Source organism: Callorhinchus milii, unplaced genomic scaffold, assembly GCF_018977255.1.
Source record: "Callorhinchus milii isolate IMCB2004 unplaced genomic scaffold, IMCB_Cmil_1.0 Scaffold13, whole genome shotgun sequence".
Lineage (NCBI taxonomy): Eukaryota > Metazoa > Chordata > Chondrichthyes > Chimaeriformes > Callorhinchidae > Callorhinchus > Callorhinchus milii.
Window position 1 is genome coordinate 9,899,845 of NW_024704754.1, and position 18,993 is coordinate 9,918,837.

The following is an 18,993-nucleotide window of genomic DNA, read 5'->3' on the forward strand; positions in this document are numbered from 1 at the left end:
AATGCATAACGATACTTTAAGTCAAGAAATACACCAAGTTAAAGTTTAGGGTAGACATCAGGAAGTTATTTATTTGCACACAGGTGGACAGCTGGACCAGATTACCAGGGAGAGTGATTGAGGCCGTGTTAACCTTTTAAGTGACATGAGGACAGTCAAGTAGGCAGGAGCTCACTGTCCTGGCACTCACATGAAGAATGGCCAGAGATTGCCTGGGACCCCAGTTATAGCAACAAAGGAGTCACTGCCTTCAGGAGAGGAAGGTGGGGGGACATGGACATATAAGAGAGCATAAATTTGTAAAAGATCAACTTCACTTTAAAGAAAGCAAAAGAACTTTACCTGATCTTTTCCATATCTGCGCAGGAATTTATAAGGCCATGTGTAGACAACTTCATTAGTCTTGGGATAGCTCAGAGTCACAGAATTCTTGTCAGCTACCAACACAAATTTGCCTTGGAGTTTGCATCTGGTTGCAGCCTCGGTCTTCTGTATCTTCACAGTGAAGTTATTAACAGGAGGAGCTGAAGAGGATAAAAGGAATGAATTGTTTGCTGGCGAAAACCATCCCTTCAGACTTTTTTTTTGTCAGCCAGGTGTCTGAGCCATGCGGAAATCCATCACCCTGCTTAAGAGTTTCCAAACCAAATTGAGAGTTTCACCGTGCATCGACACATGGAACTTTCCCTGGTCAGGAAAGGATGCGCACCCTCTTCCCGGAGGAATGCATCCTTATTACCTAATCCCGGAGGGTTATAATAATCCTTGAATTTGGTATAGAGCCTTATCACGTCGTTGAGATGCCTCAAAGTGTTTCACAGAATATGTTGTAAAGTGTATTGGCTGTGTATTTTTTGGGGGAAGCACTTAGAGATCATTTGAAGAGGTAAGGCTATATACTCGTATCGTACAAGTATCACTTTTATTATAATAATTCTGCCCCTTGGGTGCTTTGCTGATGTTCACCATGAAGTTGCTCAGGGACAATGGTGTGGAATTGGTGTTCACACATGGGATAAGTGAATAGGGCAAACTTTGCCCTCCACACTGACAAACTGAATCCTAATGACCGAACTCTACTAATGGGAAGATATGACTAATTCTCCGCACCCTCAATGTTAGAAGTTGCTGCTGCATACACCCACACATGGTTTGCTCATTCTTACTCACCTTCTGCCATAGATGAATAAATCTCATTTTCCTCCATTTTCAAATGAGGAGAATGCTCCTTTGGCCATTTCATGTTGGTGTTCTTAAAAAGGTAAAAGAAACAAATGTTCAGTTTGATATTGTACTTCAGACTTTTCCTGCTAAATGTTTTCTTCCATTTTTAATAATACAGTAACATTGAGCAGACACAAGTCAAGGCCTGAAAACTCAACACTTTAACAACAACAGTGCCCTTCATATAAGATTACGTCTTGGAGAGCTTCATAGTGGCAGGGTTGGACGCAGAGAAGAACAATGACTCATTGCCAGAAGCTGTGGTTGAAGCAAATAGCATCAATGCATTTAAGAGAAAGTGACGCATACGTGAAAGAGAATAGAATAGAGGATAGAGGAGGGGTGGAGGCTTGTGTGACATATAAACACTGACATGGACTATTTGGGCCGAATTGCCTATTTCCTTGCTGGATCACTCTATATAACTCCCATTGGGAGGACGTCTCACAGTGCTTCACAGGATTAGTAGTAAATAGACCAATAGACCACACTTTACAGTAATAAAGTGTGGTCTATTTTGTAGGCGATTCCTAAAAACACATTGGAGTTTCATGTGTGAAGTTGTCCCAATCCAAGGTGAAACCTACCTGAAATGCTAACTCGCAAATGCGCTCGATCCAACCCGACATCTCACATTTCTGAACGGCCATCACGTAGGTCTTGTCAATGGTGCTGATGCAGAATGCAGACATTTCTTTAGGAGGGGTCTCTGAAAGCACCTGGCTGATGCTGATGCAATCGGACAAACGAATTATTCTCCTCTCAACCTTCTTTGTGTTCTGCTTGTCAATCGCATTGGAGCTGTCGAACTGCTGAAGTCTGGCAATGCCAAATGGACTCGCGGAATACAGCTCTGACCAGCTCTTCTTCCAGTTTTTCTGAAAAAAGGATGAGGGAAGGCACTGATGTGATGGGAGTCCAGATCAAACCAAGGGACAAATTTTGAATAGGATATTCCCAATTTTCAGTGAAAAGGATGACAGCAAAAAAAAGTAGGCACCTGGTTGTTTTCAATTGGTGGATCGCTTTCCGGGGACAATAATCCCTCCCCTCAAAATGAATTACGTGGAGTCCTGTAGCTCAGTGGTTAGAGCACTCGCTTTGCAAGCGAGAGACCTGAGTTCAATTCCAGGCAGAGGGCGAAACCTTGGGCAAGTTTCCTTACTCCACACAGAGCCTAATAATAATCCCTCCAAAAAACAAAAAAAACAAACAAAAAAAAACAATAATTAAATTGGTCATTTTCAATCTATGACTGTTTGTGGGACATTGCTGTGCGCAATTGGCTGCCGCGTTCGCCCACAAATATACAGTCAACTCACTTTACAGTATATTCTGTGAAGCGCTTTGGGACGTCCTCCCGACGTGAAAAGCGCTATATCAAATGCAAGGATTATTATTATTATTATAATTAATTAAACAATAATTCCCCCCCAAAATAATAATAATTTTTCACTCAATCTATGACTGTTCGTAGGACACAGCTGTGCGCAATTGGCTGCCACGTTTCACCCATTAAATATACAGTCAATTCACTTTACAGAATATTCCATGACGCGCTTTGAGACCTCTATATGTGACTTATCACTTATCACACCTTAGTGCTATATGAAATGCAATGATTATTATTATTATATGATAATATCAAATTGCTAATTGAACAAGTGGACAAACTAAGGATGCAGCATAAAGGATTTATGTTATTATGTTATTGGACAGGTGAATCGGAAATGAAATACAACACTAAGAAATGTATTCAACATTTCCAATCACATTACTTTACAGTACAGAAGGTTATTTAGTCCATCATACACAGGCTGGCTCTCTGACAGAAATATCCATTTTGTTCCTCTCTGCTGCAGTTGCCACGAAATCTTTCATTTTTTTCATTTCCAAATATTTGCCCCAATTCTCTTTTATTAGCAATTATAACAGCCACTGATTTTAGCAGGCTGTCCCTCCACGTCCTAATAACCCCTCTGTTTTTGAAAACAACTAACCTCTCTTTTTGGTAATAATCTTAAATTTAGGCCCTCTGGTTACCGGCTCACCATTGGTAGTGTTATCTGTTTGCACATGTGTCAACATGAATTTCAGTGAAGAGCGTTCTCTGGTCTGCATCCTGAGGCTGTGGGGTGAGTAATTACATGGAGAATTTTGTAAGATAGAAAACAGCAGCAGCACTAACACTTTCTGGAAGTGCAAGGTTTGGGCTCCCTCTGCTGGTGATAAAGTAACACACATGCTGTGGACCCCAAATCTTAATTCATGTCAACCTGATGTCTTATCCTCTCCAAAATTAGGTAACAATGGCTGAAAGCTGCCCACTAATGGTGAGCTGGTCAGAAGGAAGACATGATGCAGGCCACTGTTGATTGAGTGAGCAGCCTAGTTGCTAGAAATAAAGGAATTTGCAAAAGTAGCATGTGGGCGAAGTGAGGAGCGATTTGAATGCAAGGATGAGGATCTTGAATTTGATTTGCCGAGGGATGAGGAGTAAGAAGGCCCTGAATACATGGTTTCAATTTTGTTGACATTCAGCTGATAGAAGTTAAGGATTGACAACTTAGTATCTGATGAGGATGGAGCAAAATGGCATCACACTGACTGGGAACTCTCAAGTTCAATTCTCTGAGCTGAAATAGACAATATCATCTGGTACTGGTTTAGGCGTACTACAATTGGATTCAGCCCTCTCGTAGAGGGAAATCAGGAAAGAGTTTCCACTCTTGATTGCTGGAAAGTGTGTGTGGACATTGGGTGAAGACAAAATCATACTATATTGCTGCCAACCCATCTACAACAATAATAATAATAATAATAATTCTTGCATTTGATATAGCGCTTTTCACGTCTTCTAGACATCTGAAAGCGCTTCACAGAATATGTTGTAAAGTGAATTGACTGTATATTTGTGGGCGAAATGTGGCAGCCAATTGCGCACAGCAGTGTCCCACAAACAGTCGTGGATTGAAAATGACCAATTTATTATTGTTTTGTTTTGGAGGGATTATTATAGTCCTTGCATTGATATAGCGCCTTATCACATTGTTGAGATATCTCAAAGCCCTTCACAGGATATACTATAATGTGAACTGACTGTATATTTTGTGGCAAATAGACTGCCAATGTCCACTGCCTAGGCTCCCACATGACGAATAGCCACTTGGGTAAGGTTGTGGCAAGACTCTGCCTCCCATTAAATTGGCAATGCCGGTGTCTTCAGTGAAGAAGAAAAAGAAGTATACAGCGATTTCCCTGGAAAGAAAAGCACAGCACAGGCAACTGTGGGACTGGTGACCAAGGGGCTGAGCTCACAACCGTCTGACCTTTCAATAGAAACATACACTTACTAGACATCACTGAAACAGAACTTGTACTTCCTATAAACTGCTAGTTCCCATATCTAAAAAGCATCCCTTCGACACTGAAAACACTGATTGCACTCAGGAAGCCACCGAAGTGAGAACCTGAGATGATGACTAGGTCTTTGCATCCTTGCAAACATCTGACAGCCTGAGAAAAACCTGGGCAAGTGAGGATGAAAGTACAGCAAGACTGGTCAGAGACGCATGGGTTCATATGGCTTTAGATTTCCACCTGGTTCAAATATTTCCAGAATTTGACAAATGATTGAATTCAGTTTTAACTTGAACGTTTTCTGTAGTTCTTAAAAGAAACTTACAGAAAAGCAGCTCCAAAATTAACATCAATTCTCATATCAATTCTAAAATCAGCTCCAATTGAAGCCACAAGTGATATGCTGAGTATAAATCTGCATTTAAGAATTTGACAACTGCATAGTAGAATGATTTATATGATTCTATACACCTTGATGTTCCAGAGGTCCAAATCCAATGCATTATAATAATAATATTCCTTGCATTTGATATGGTGTTTTATCACATCTTTGGGACAACAACAACTTGCCTTTCATCCATGGTAACGTCCCGAAACACTTGACAGTGGTGAAGTCTGACCCCGAGCCAGGGGGAGATGGAGGGGGTAGGTGACCATAAATATGATCTAAAAGGAAGGTCTTTAGGTGGGATTTGAAAGTGGTGAGGCAGGGGGCAAGGCAGAGGGATTGAGGGAGAAAGTTCCAGAGTTTTTGGGGTGAAGGCAGAGCCTCTGATGGGGCAGCGGAGGAGACGAGGGACAAATAGGAGGCCGGAGCCTGTGGGGGGGTGGGGGGGGGTGGGGTGGTCGAGCAGGGAAGTGGGAGGATAAGCAAACTGGATAGGTAGGGGGGTGCAAGGGCATGAAGAGATTTGAAAACGACGAAAGGATCTCGATGCACTTCACAGAATATCCTGTAAAGTGAATTGACTGTATATTTCACACAGCAGTTCCCTCTGCCTTGCCCCCTGCCTCACCAAACTGTCATGGATTGAGTGACCAAATTACTGTTATTAATTTTTTTTAAATCGAAGGGATTAATACCAGTCGATTAACAACTTACTGCTAGGGAGCAAGAAAACTTTCCTAGGGTTTCGCCCTGAACCCAGGTTGTCTTGCTTGCGAGGCGAGTGCTCTAACCACTACACTACAGGACTCCTTGCATATGGACCAGGATTAATTCAGCTGCTTTCCAGAATTGGGTCAACGGGGATTTCAGAAACAGAAAAATTTCCATGTGTAAGTGTCATGGATAAGTGGAGTTCTCAGTCTAGTTTGGATGCAGCTAAGCATGGTGTTTGTCAGACTGACCCCCCAAAAATCAGGTTGTTTTCTTTCTTGAAGAGTGACACATAGGAGGGTGGGACCAGTACCGGGAGTTGGGAGAAACAGATCAATCCTGAGAATCGGTGATAGCTGCCAATTATCCACTCAATCATTGTAAGCACAGAACTGATGGGATGTGAGTGAGTAGAAGTACAAAACTAAACATAATAGAAACAATGCCGATCTGCATGGAACAGAATCGAGGATGTATATATGTTAAATGTTTTCTGAATTCTCTAAAAACAAAAATTTCCTTCACATAAAGATAAAATGTAACTCCTAAATCTAATCTTGGACCAAAAACTCTGTATATCACAGTATAGCTTCAAATGGAGCTGATTTTAGAATTATACAGTAAAATTGCAGATCTGTATAAATTGTATAATCGTCTAAGACGTACATCTGCCCGAGTCCCATTTAAGAGTATATATTCTATGCAAGTTTGACATAACTCATAGTTTGCATAAGTCATATAAATGTATGGTCCCAACTCATCAACTTATTGTTTACTGTAATTGATTTTCCAATGTACGTTTGACATTTTGACTGATTGGGGGTGGGTGGGGGGGTGGAGAAATGAAGGAAATTTTTTGTATTCTGAGAAAATTCTCTCTTTGAGTTACTCACCAGCAACAGAAGATTCCAGTATGTTCTGTGCTCAACTAAGACTTGTCTATTTGGCAGATATTGATGGTGGGGGTGGGAGGGAGAGGTCACTCATGAAATGAACAGACAGCCTGTGGTGTCAAACAGATCAAGACTTGCAACATTCTAAAAGAGGAAGTCTTTAATAACTAGATCTTATCAAGAAGTAACTGTGCAACTTCATTACCAACAGTCAGGACTAAAGAAAAATTGAACAATCGGGCAGTTAATAGATCATGCCGTGAAATATATATATGTATATACAAGATCATCATATCTCATACAGACAGATATATCAGTCAACTTCCATCTCATCACATTTGTATTTGTGTCATTGTTCATCACAAACAAGATTGGAAAGCTACAAATATATTTAACTGAAGGTCATAGCTTGGAATGGGATAAATTTCAGACCATTGAAAATCAATCAAATCTTCCTGCTAGCAAATTGGTCCTTTTAGCTTTGGCAGTCACTGAGAGAAGTTTTTAACTCATCAATATCGTCCAATGTTCTAATCTCCATAAATTGATGACTACAAACTTACACCTCAATAATTCATAGATTGAAAATGATCTTTACATTTCTTTGATATAGCACTTGTAACATTGAAACTTCTAAAGTATTTCACAGGTAATCGCTGTAAAGTGTAGTGTAGGTAGACACGACAATCAATATGCCCAAAACAATGTCCTACAAACAGCCATGAAATGAATGACCAATTTTATCAGGAGGATTGTTGGTCAGGATTCTGAGAAAAAAAACTTTTCTTTTTCAAATAATGTTACAGGATCTTTAACACCACCTGAACAGACAGGATGGAAATTTGGTTTAACAACTCAACTGAAGAACAGCATCACCGACAAGGCAACGTTTCCCAGACACTATGGTATCAACCTTCACTGAGCACTCAAAGTCCCATCACGAGTCTTGAATTCACATCCTTCTAATCCAGAAACAAGAGTTCTACCAACTGAACCAAGTTAACAGCTAAGTTACCAATATTGACTTACCATTCCAAATTTATAACATTGTATGTGCAGGACTCCTTCTTTGATGAGGCTTTCCATTTTGTCTTTCTTGGCTTCTCTTTCAAGTCTGTCAAACAGTTGCTGTACAGATCTATACAGGATAATGGTAACTTCACTTCCTATAGTCTTACTTCCTTTTTTCTAATAACATTTGATTTGACTCAGTCTTGTCCTCACATAACTGACATATCCTGCAGAATAAATTCAATTCCACTAGCTTTCTTCATTAACTTTGTTTCCACCCAGTTACTCTAACACACATTGTACTGAAACCCAAACTTTTCATTGGGTATTTTACCTTGCTGTGAATTTTGTACCTCTACACTTTGCATTATGTAAAGTTCTAGCTGGTTAGTCTCCAGCAGTTACCCCAATGCACTCTTAATGGGAAATCTTATTCTAAATGTAGAACAAAGCGTTTGCTGGCATTGGCGTTAACTGAGAGAAAAAAGAGCTGGTGAATGACAGAAAAGAGAACTCATTAACTGAAAGAAGAGGGGATATTAAAGTTCCCTTTGGTGTTCAATAGCATGTTCCCATCTACTTGAGCTTTCTGCCTTTCTCTCACTTCTTATGTTACCTTCTTTCACATTGGTTCTCTCGTTTTCTAATCTCCTTAGAGATTTTGCACCCAGTACCCATGTTGGATTTCTGTGAATTACGTTTGCTGTGAATTCTGCTCCTCTGCATTTTGCATTATATAAAGGTTTTAGCTCGTTAGACACCAGCAGTTATCCCAACACACATTCTGGGGTCCCCAAGCCTTGGCTATTGCCAAACTGCACCTAATATTTTCCAGAAGTAGGTAAACAGGATGCGTCCTTAATTGCAACAATCTATCTTTGGAATTTCCATGTGTAGGTGGGATGCATGGAATTCTCAGTTTAGTTTGGATACTGTTAAGCATGGTGATGGGTTTCTGTCAGACACCCGACTAACCTAAAAAAAAAGTTATAGCTGTTAGAATGATCCTCTGTCAATGTGGGGTTCAAGCAATATGCATGTTTGTTAGCATTAATACCTCCCTCTTCCAGCATTACCATTGTCACAGACTCAGTACTCTGCTCCGATATAGTGCCTGTCATCAATATCAGTAAGTCAGCTGTATTAGAAAAAATGGGTCACAGTGTAAAATAAGATTATATAATACAATATAACATGACAGTTGTAGGACCATAAAATCCCAACCTGCGTAAGAACAAGGGTATCATCCCTGGTTAGTGCTTCCACATTCACTGCAAAGCGAAAATGCAATAGGTGCAATATATGACTGCCTGATGCTTGATGTGAGTGTTGATAATCTAGCATCAATATTCTGATGCTAGGGTTGTTCCTGGAAACGGATGCTGTACTGTCTTGTGGTTTTGTTTAGGGTTCAAAGCTGCTGATCTCATGTTTGAGGTGGAAATGAAGAAGCTCTGGCTTCCTTGAAAGGAGTAGAGCCTGAGTTAGCAAGAAAAGATAATAATATTAATAATCCTTACATTCGGTACAGCGCCTTTCACGTCAGAAGGATGTCTCAAAGATTTTAACAGGATATATTGTAATTTACAGTGTGTGTTTTGTGGGTGAACGCGGCAGCCAACTTGTGCACAGCAATGTCCCACAAATAGCCATGAGGCGAATGAACAATTTTATTTGGGGATTGTTGGTCCTGACGGGTTCTTTAATGTCCACCTGACCTGATAGACTGGGTCTCAATTTAACGTTGAAAGGATGGCACCGCCAACATTGCAACGTTTCTCCATCACTGTACTGTGCGGCCATCCTAGACTGTGAGCTCAAAGCCTTTAACCCCTGAAGCGAGAAAAAAGAAAGAATTGTGAACGCGATTCAGTTGATAACAGTATCTTTGTTTGTGCCAACTAGAAACCTGAGCTCAGCTGCTGTTCTTCTCTGTGTAACAATATTGTACTAATATTCATGCAGAAAGATTAATGATTGCTGTGTAATATTTCACAAGAAATTACATTGTAGCAGATTTCAATGAGATTGGCTGGATACTGAATGCATTCAGTTAGTTACATTTTATATTTACAGAGAAACAAAGTTGGAAAATAAATCAAAAAGTTTCTTTCAAAAATGATTTGAATGGGTTGGAAGAGTAAATAGAATTTTTTTTCATGTTTCTCTTTCCTACTGTGGGAAAGAGAGACATGAAAAATTTCATGACCACAACAGCTGAACAAACAGTTCAGAGCAAACCTGAAGATCAAACAAAATTTGTCTTAAAAGATACAAGGAAACAGAGAGTTGATCAAAGACACTGCAAGTTAAATGAAAAGTATTAGAAGGAGTAAGGCAGAAATCCAGATAGCAATCCAGATCTTTTTTTCAATAGTCAACAAATTACACACTTTTCATGTCAGGAGACGTCCCAAGGTGTTTAAAAAAAATGTTTGGAGTAAAAGACATGCAAAGCCTCAGATAGGTCAGGAGATAGCAGATTATTCATAGATTTCAAGAACAATTCCAAATTCAGGCATTGTGGCTCAGGAAGCTTTAACTCGAATAGAGCATACGTTACCAAGAAACTCTTCAGCTCATAGTGTATGAGGGGTGTCTGCCTCATTGTGGGAGGTGCTGAAATCGAGTGAGACCGCCCCATTCAGGTGAACCTTAAATGATCCCATGGCACTATTCAAAAAGAGAAGGGAGTTTACAGTGAATTTTGTGTAACGCTTAGAGACAGCAGTGCCTTTCACGTCGAGAGGACATCCCAAGACGCTGAACAGTCAGGGATCAGAACCCGAGCGTGGGGGAGGGAGGGGCGCAGGGTTGGGGTGAGGGAGGGCAGAGAGGTAGCAGGATGGCTGAAGGCATGGTCGAAAAGGAGGGTCTTGAGTCATGTCTTGAAGGAGGCAAGGGAGGAAGTGAGGCAAAGGGACTGTGGGATGGAGTTACAAAGTTATGGGGCAGAGAGGCTGAAAGCCCGGCCGCTGATTCTAGGACGGGTTGGGCAGGAGACATGGAGCAGGCCGGAGTCTGCTGAATGGATGGAGTGGACAGGTTGATTAACCTGTCAACCCCCTGTTGATTAACAGGAGGTTACCAGATCAGAGAGGTAGGAGAGAGCAAGGCCTTGAAGAGTCTTGAAAGTGAGGACACGGATTTTGAACTCTATCCTCGGGATGGGAAGCCAGTTGAACTGGGTGAGGGTGGGGGTTTTGGGGTCACGGAGCTTGATGAGGGAGAGGACACAAGCTACAAAGTTCTGGAAGAGATGGGGAGGCCGACAAGGAGGGAGTTTCCTTGAGGTGTGTATGAGGGTTTCGGTGGCTTGAGGGGTGAGGCTGTGGCGGAGTCAGGCAATGTTGCGGAGGTGGAGCAAGGCAGAGTGAGTCATGGCATGGATATAGGGAAGAAAGGACAGTTGAGGGTCGAACAAGATGCCCAGGTTCCTGACTGGCTTGGTGAGGTGGAGTGTGCATCCGTGAATGTTGATGCTGCCAGTGTTTGAGATACGGAGTCCCTGGCACAAGCCAATCAGGAGGGCCTCAGTCTTGTTGACATTCAGCTGTAGAAAGTTGGCTCTCATCCAGGACTTGATGTCTGACAGACAGTCTGTCAGGACGTCAATTGTCTTGGAATCGAGGGTGGAGGCAGAGTTGGGTGTCATCCGCGTACATCTGGAAGTTGACCGCATGTCTGCAGATGATGTTACCAAGGGGGAGCATGTAGAGGTTGAAGAGGATGGGATCAAGAACAGAGCCCTGAGGAACACCACATGAGACTGTGTGGGAGCTGGAAGAGAAACCTTTGACGGAGACAAATTGGAGATGGTGTGAGAGATAAAGGACAGAACTTTGAAGGTTGAGGTGAGAGGAGAGGCAGTGGAGGACGATGGAGTAGTCCATGGTATTAAAGGCAGCAGAGAAGTCGAGGAGGGCGAGGAGGCAGAGGGAGCCCTGGTCACAGATGGACAGGATGTCATTTGTGACCTTGACCAGAATAGTTTCCGTGCTGTGGGAAACCAGATTGGAGGGGCTCGTGAAGAGACTGGTAGGAGATTAAGGAGCGAAACAATGACTCTTTCAATGACCTTGGAAAGAAAAGGAGGTTGGAGATGGGCCAGTAATTAGAAAGCAGGGATGGGTCCAGGGAAGGTTCTTTCAGGATGGGGGTGATTATAGCTGTTTTTAGGGGGATGGGAAGTGAACCAGATGATAGGGAGAAATTAATGGTGTCGGAGAATAGGGGGACGAGGAGGTGGAGCTGGGAGGTAGGATTGGGGTGGGGATGGGGTCAAGGGAGCAGGTGGTGTGTTTCATGCTGGATATGGTAGTGATGAGAGGAGGGGGACACAGGCCCGAAGATGTGGAGGAAGGGGTGGGTAGGGCTTGGAGTGTGGGGGGAGATGGGGAGGGAGTGCCGGTTGGGTGGAGGCAGCTGAATAGATCCCTCGATTTTGGGGGCTGTGGCAATCTCGGTAGCCCCGGTTCCTGAGCCTGACAAGTCCGCAGTATTCGAGGGCACTGCTGATGACAGCACAGCCAGCCTGGCTCATTGGCAGAATCTGGAAGGGCAGACCAGTCACTGGGGGCAGGGACTTCTCCCATTCGGCTTCTGTTAACTACATGCTGTTAACAAAGCCCAAAGCCCTAAAGGTAGGGTTCGCCTAGCTAGACAGGAGGTGGGAAAGGTTGCCAGAAACTGCCTTCAATGTGAAGCAGATAACAAAATGGGATGCACAGAAATAATGACCTTCACTACGCATGTAAAGCTGACTTCTTGTTATGATATGTTTAGTGCTCATTTTAATCTATGACAAAAAACATTATTACATTGTTGAACACCCAATAAAGCCCCAATATACCAGTATCTGTTTTGATATAATTATACAATATCACAGCATATTCTTTATACTCTTGGTTTTCTTGCTTTCTTAAACCTTTGATTTTGCATCAGAAGCATTTCCTTCATTTTCAAGTTTATTTTTATTGTTAATTCCTGTGTTCATCCCTTTGTCCTCAGTTTCTACACAATGTCTATTAAATGGCTTCCCAGTGGCATCAAGATAGGATCCATCTTCAGTGTTGTGTTGGAACCTGCCACTTTCTGATGTACATCGTTTGGTTGGATGCTCAGCTCCTTGGGACAAACCATGCCCTTTTGCAACAGATTCAGAGGAAACAAGCTGATTTATTTGTTCCTGGGAGACTTTTCCCATCGTTTTTTGCATTTTCTTTGTTTGCTTTATCAGCCATTCCTTGATATCAGCAATCTTCCCTTTATTCTTCTCACTTGTTGAGAAACTGTACCTTCGGGTCTTTTCCTATTGAGGAAAGGCAAGAAAATTAGGTATTATAGAGCCATTTCAAAATGGGATTAGTGGGGAGTGGGGGAGGTGGGGGGGAAGGAGAAAGAACTTGTCCAAGAAACAAATGTAAAATAACAACTTGAATTTGAAAAACACTCTTCAGGCAGGGGAGAATCTTGAAGTCTTAAATGTAATGTTCTTTCCCCTAGGAAACTTTGTTCTATTCTGATTCACAAATCTATCTATTTCTCTTCTGAATAAAACTTTATCCATGCTACATGAGATATGTGGCAGGCTGTAACAATAATTCACAGTCAATGTAATCAGTGTCAGTCTATGGTCAAACATTTATGGTGAGGATAATACTGTAACTGCTTACTCCCATCTCCACCAACCGCTGCCTCCGTGCAGCTGGTTCTTGTCTCCTGCTTGTCCCTTTTCCTTTTTGTTCCACCTGTTCTTTCAGCTAGCAGCTGTTCTTTCAGCCAGTATGCCCCAAAACTTTGGAGCTCTCTCTCTGAATCCCTCTGCCTTGTCCCCTGCTTTCCCTTTTTCAGATCGAGGCTGAAGACCTTCCTCATTGACCGTGCTTGCCGTCACCTCCTACCTCCCCTGGCTCGGCATCAGGCTCCGCCACAGTTAAACGCAAGAAAGAAAAACAAATAAATCAAGAGACCCATCTTACAATGTTAAAATCCCTTGTTCTGATAGAAGGAAACGGAGCTGGTATGTAATATTTGCTTAAGCAAATGCCCTTCAATAATCCTGCAACAAAAATAGTTGTGTCAATCTATTAATACATAAAACCCTTTCAGACCAACCTCTTTGTTATTCTCATTTGACGATGACCCGGCCATTTTGTCACTTATCTGGACAGAGGTGTTGGTTAAATTGTACGGTATCTCCGCACGTTGATACTGTTCTTCTTTATGGCAAGGTTCAGTGTGACAACATGCAGCATCCATGTCTTTTTTATTGCCAAACAGACATGCGTCTTTCAGGCTTTGAATCGAAATTCCATAATATGCTGTATTTTTGTATTGTAGCTTGAGCTTTTGCATAGTGATAAATGCATGTTTCAAGGCTATATTTGCTCGAATGCGCTCTGAGGGGTCGAGGTTGAGAATTTTCTTGATGAGATCCACCATCATCTTCTGATCATGCAATTCAGCCTTGACCTCTGCACTTGGGAATGACTCAATGTTGGTTCTCTCGAGTTGGTCCAGTGAACTCAATGTAAATATCCTGCTTTCTGAAGACTGCTGCGTAGTTTCTTCTGAATACTCCTCCTTAGATTTCAGTTCCCATTTCAGGTGCAAATTCTGCTTGAAAAACAGATGGGTCTTGATTCCCGAACTCAACTGCTTTATCTTTGGTAACCCTTGGGTTTCAACAATGTATCTAATTTGGTCATACTCATTACTGCCAGGATAGAGAGGCCAGCCAAGATGAAGTTCTACAATAACACAACCAAAGGACCACATGTCCATCTGTTCACAGAAGGGCAACCCAAGCAAGATTTCTGGAGCTCTGTAAAACCTGGACTGGATGTATGGTCCTAGGATGGAGTGAAAAAAACATTACTTCATTTCTTTTGACAGAAAATACTGTAGTAATAATAATAATCCTTATATCTGATACAGCCTCTTTCATGTTGGAAGGGCTTTACAAAGCGCTTCACAAGATTTACTGTAAAGTGGGAAGATTGTGTTGTTTTATTTAGTAGGCCAATGTGGCAGCCAATTTTGCACACAGCAATGTCAAACAAACAGCCACAAAATGAATGCTGGGCATTTTCGAATAGTATCATGAGGTCTTTAACATCCAGCTGAACAGGCAGACAAAATCTCAGCTTAACATTTCATACAAAGGACAATATCACCATCAATGCAGTAAACAGATAGACAAGGCTATGAAGTAGGTAGATAAGGCTATAAAAAGTTCCATGAAGTATATGGAAGGCCTAAGTAATGGATGAAGAGTTGTGTGGAGTATAAACACAGGACTGATTGGGCATTTAATATGACTCGTGCAAAGTATGAGTTATGTCAAACTTGCAACAAATGTTGAACAGGACTTGGCCAGATGCACGACTTAGGTGATTATATGATTTATACTTATGCAAGTTTTACTGTAGTACTTATGTTTTGAATTAAAAAACTTGAGTTTTGGTAAGCTTCGCGGGCCACACACTTAATATAGATGCAATGCTTAATAATAGCTCAAAATCAAGTCTTATCCTTGTACATGTATAAAATAAAGTCTATATAATTGAATTCATTAAAATTAGGTAAAATAAAAACAACTCATTGAGCAGACATTTATTCGATATTTATTCATTTATTCAAATATTGATGAGAATGTGAGAAGCTCGCTCAATGGGAAGAATGAAAGCCCTAATGTGTGTTAATCAGACAATTGAAGTCAGGCATCGTCTCCGTTGTTGCAATGTGGAGTACTACTGCAAGGTAGTCATCAGACATCACAAATCTATGTTTTGATTTATTGAATTTCATCACAGAAAATGTCTCCTCACAAGCATCTTCCAGGCATGAGCCTTTATTTTTGGAAAGGTATATTCATTAAGAGAGGCATAAAAACTGGGAAGCGGCACTGATTTGAATTGCTCCACAAGCAATGGATCACATTGCAGGTCAAAAAGCTTGAGTTGGAGGTCAATTGGGGCTTTGTCAACATCAAATGAGAAAGAGACCAAAGACAGGACATTTTCGATCAAATTGAAATCCTGGAATCGGGGAGAATCTTACAGAGGACCTCTTGGTGGATAATGCAGTGTAGAAAAATAATATTCTGTTCTGGATTTGTTTCTTTGACTTGATCTTGAATTCTTTTCAGTAACCCAACATTTTTGCCTGTCAGATTTGAGCTTCCATTGGTGGTCACATTCACCATTTTTTTCCACTCCACTCCTAATTTTAAGATACACTTATTTACTGCCTCCAAAAAGTCTTCTCCAGGTGTTGTATCTTTCATTGACTGCATTGATGCCAAATCTTCTGTGAGCTCAAAATGTTTGGTGATACCTCGAATAAAAATGATCAACTGGGCTGTGTCTTTGACATCACAACACTCATCGAATGCCAGTGAAAAACATGCAAAATTGCTTACTTTATTTTGTAACTACACAGTATTTTTATTTTCTTTATTTATTTTATAATTTATTTTTATTTTATTTGTTTTTTTCCATCCACACAAAAATATTTAGAAGTCCATTCTTTGTTGAATATTCGGCCTTCAGAGTCCACTTTCGGCTTCTTTGATAAACTCATTTCGAATTAATGTCCTCTTCAGTGAATAGTATTGTCGCTGTCGCCACTCGCGCGTTTGAAAATTTGCCGATCCGTACATTTCTGACATCAGCCTGATTCAACACTTAAGGGAGCGTGCACACAACTAACCAGTGTGATTGGCTAATGTTCCCGGTCTGATTCAAGTGCAAAATTTGTGCAACTTTCTGGGACTGAACAAACTATAATTTTTTCTATTGCTAGACACAATGACGGGCCAGATAGAATCATTTAGCGGCCCGGATATTTGTCCTTCCCTGGCCTAGACTCTATGAGTTCCAAGTCCCAGCATGGGGCTTGAACCCAAACCTGATTCAGAGGCAAAAATGCTACCAACTGAACCCGACTGACATGGTGGGTTTCATAGCTTGACCATTAAGATAAAGTAGCAGAGAGCGCTTGGTGGCTTTGGCATTGGACCCTACACCATAGTTTAATCTGTTGCTAACTGGGTACTGAGTCAGAATCCCCCACATGGTCTGTGACACTATTGCCATAATAAAATGCAATTCGGATATTGTTTTCACAATGCCTTAATTCCAGTTCCACGCCCACCACCCCCCTCCCCCCATCATCTTCCCAACAATTCTCTACACCAGTATTCTCTCTTGAATACATTTGATTAATTTCCTTTTATCAGGACCATGGACATCTGAGGTCTGAGCACACCAACTTTACACAGACTCAGGATCAAAACTGGAGCCTTCCGAGTTGGCTTAGATTGCATAAGCAGCGACGTTTACCAACTGAGACATTAGAAAGACAATACAGTAAACCTCACATAAGCCGTATCAGTTGGGACCATACATTTAATATGACTTATGCAAAGTGTGAGTTATGTCAAATTTGCAATAGAATATAAAATGTTGAACAGGACTTGGGGAGATGCATGACTTAGGTGATTATATGATTTATACTTATGCAAGTTTTACTTTAGTACTTTTGAATTCAAAAACTTCAAAACTAAGCAGAAAGGATAGAATAAATATCAAAAGGTATATCAAAGGTAACATAGTCACTACAGCTAAGAGTATCATGGATTTTCTTGTTAGCAAAGAAAGAATTAAGATATGCCCAAACCTTTAATATGTTGGATATCAGCCAGTACACTGGCCGATCCAAAATCAATCAATTTGACTTTGAAAGGGTACCGACTGTGATTGACCAACATGATATTTTCAGGCTTGATGTCCGTGTGGGCAATGGAGAGCTCCTTCAGCTTCTGTAGAGCTGTCAAGACCTGTTTGCTGATGGTACGAATGTGTCTGACTGGAATCGGAGCAAAGTTGTGATCCTTCTGAAACTCAAACAGGTTTTGCTCCAGCAGTTCAAACACCAGACACAATTTGTCATTGTCGTTGAAATATTCAAAAAGGTGGATGAAATAAAATTTATCTGCATTAAATGTTCCCAAAATCTTTAATATTTTTAACTCAGACTTCAAATATCCTGACCGTTCAGTAAAACTGTTGAGGATTTTGATGGCTACAAACTGGCCAGTGCTTCTTTTCCAGCATTTAGCAACTTCTCCAAATGTTCCCTTTCCTAAAATGTCCACCATGTCATAGACATCGGTATCCGAATGCATCACAAACATCTTCAGAGGGACTTGGCCCGAGCCCTTGGCTTGCTCATCCTTTAACCAAAGATTCCCGTTGTGGTCAACAGAACTATTGAGATGTTCCACTGCTGCTACGATGATGCAGAAGGTATCTCTATTGTGACATAAGTCACCCCACCCCACCCTCCCTTTACACAGCAATGGAATCTCAATCAACAATGCTCTCACTTGTATTGTTACTGGACAGGTTGTGCTGTGACGAAGGGGGCATCATTAATTCACTCCTGTGTTAGCTAGTATTGAAGGGAGAGAAAAAACAGACTTGAGAAAGGGGATTGTTTCCAGCACAAAAATCTGGGGTCATATGCCGCAATACGGGTTGGTGTGAAATCCGGGAATGGATTTTACCTGGGCCTTTTTCCACTCTTTTCTATGAATCTGCATATGCAACGTGTAACATTTCACCTGCATCCATAAGCCAATTCTATCATTGGTTGGTTTCACAGTATCAATCCAGCCAGGATGTCTCACCATGGGTTGAAGACATATCTAGAGTTCTTAAGTTTACTCATACGCCAAATGAACAATACTCTGCATTATTGCAATGTGACTTCTTGGGAGTCATGATAATACTCCTATAGTCTTGGTACTCCATTGCCACAAGGGGGTGTGCCACATTGTTGGAGGCAACTTCTTCAGATCTTAAACCAAGATCTGTTCAGATAGATGTTAAAGATCCCCTGATACTAATTGAAAAGAGAAGGTAACTTCTCCTGATGGCCTGGCCAACAATCATCCATATTTAATCCTCCAAAACTCCAAAATAATAATCCCTCCAAAACAAAAAATAATAAAATTGATCATTTCAATCCACGACTGTTTGTGGGACACTGCTGTGCGCAATTGGCTGCCGCGTTTCGCCCAGAAATATACGGTCAATTCACTTTACAGTCTATTCTGTGAAGTGCTTTGAGACGTCGAGAAGACATGAAAAATGCTACATCGAATGCAAGGTGAGGTTCACCTCACCCCTCAAGCTGCTGAAACGCTTGTTCATGCCTTCATCACCTCCAGGCTCGACTATGCAAACATCCTGTTTGTCGGCCTTCCCAACTCCTCCCTCCATCGGCTGCAGATAATCCAGAACTCTGCAGCCTGTATCCTCTCCTGCACCAAACTCCGTGACCCCATCTCCCCCATTCTCACCCGACTCCATTGGCTCCCTATCCTTCAGAGGATCC

General features: G+C 41.4%; 1 protein-coding gene across 1 annotated transcript; it reads right to left on the reverse strand.

The window, feature by feature from the left end:
* Nucleotides 1–12,347: 12,347 nt before the first annotated feature.
* LOC103189466 (homeodomain-interacting protein kinase 4-like) lies at nucleotides 12,348–17,788 on the reverse strand. The gene is made up of 3 exons (XM_007909878.2): nucleotides 17,272–17,788; nucleotides 13,705–14,441; nucleotides 12,348–12,898 (listed from the first exon to the last, which is right to left on the reverse strand). The coding sequence occupies exons 1-3, from the start codon at nucleotides 17,786–17,788 to the stop codon at nucleotides 12,509–12,511; spliced, it is 1,644 nt and encodes a 547-aa protein (XP_007908069.1). The 3' UTR covers nucleotides 12,348–12,508.
* Nucleotides 17,789–18,993: the final 1,205 nt, after the last annotated feature.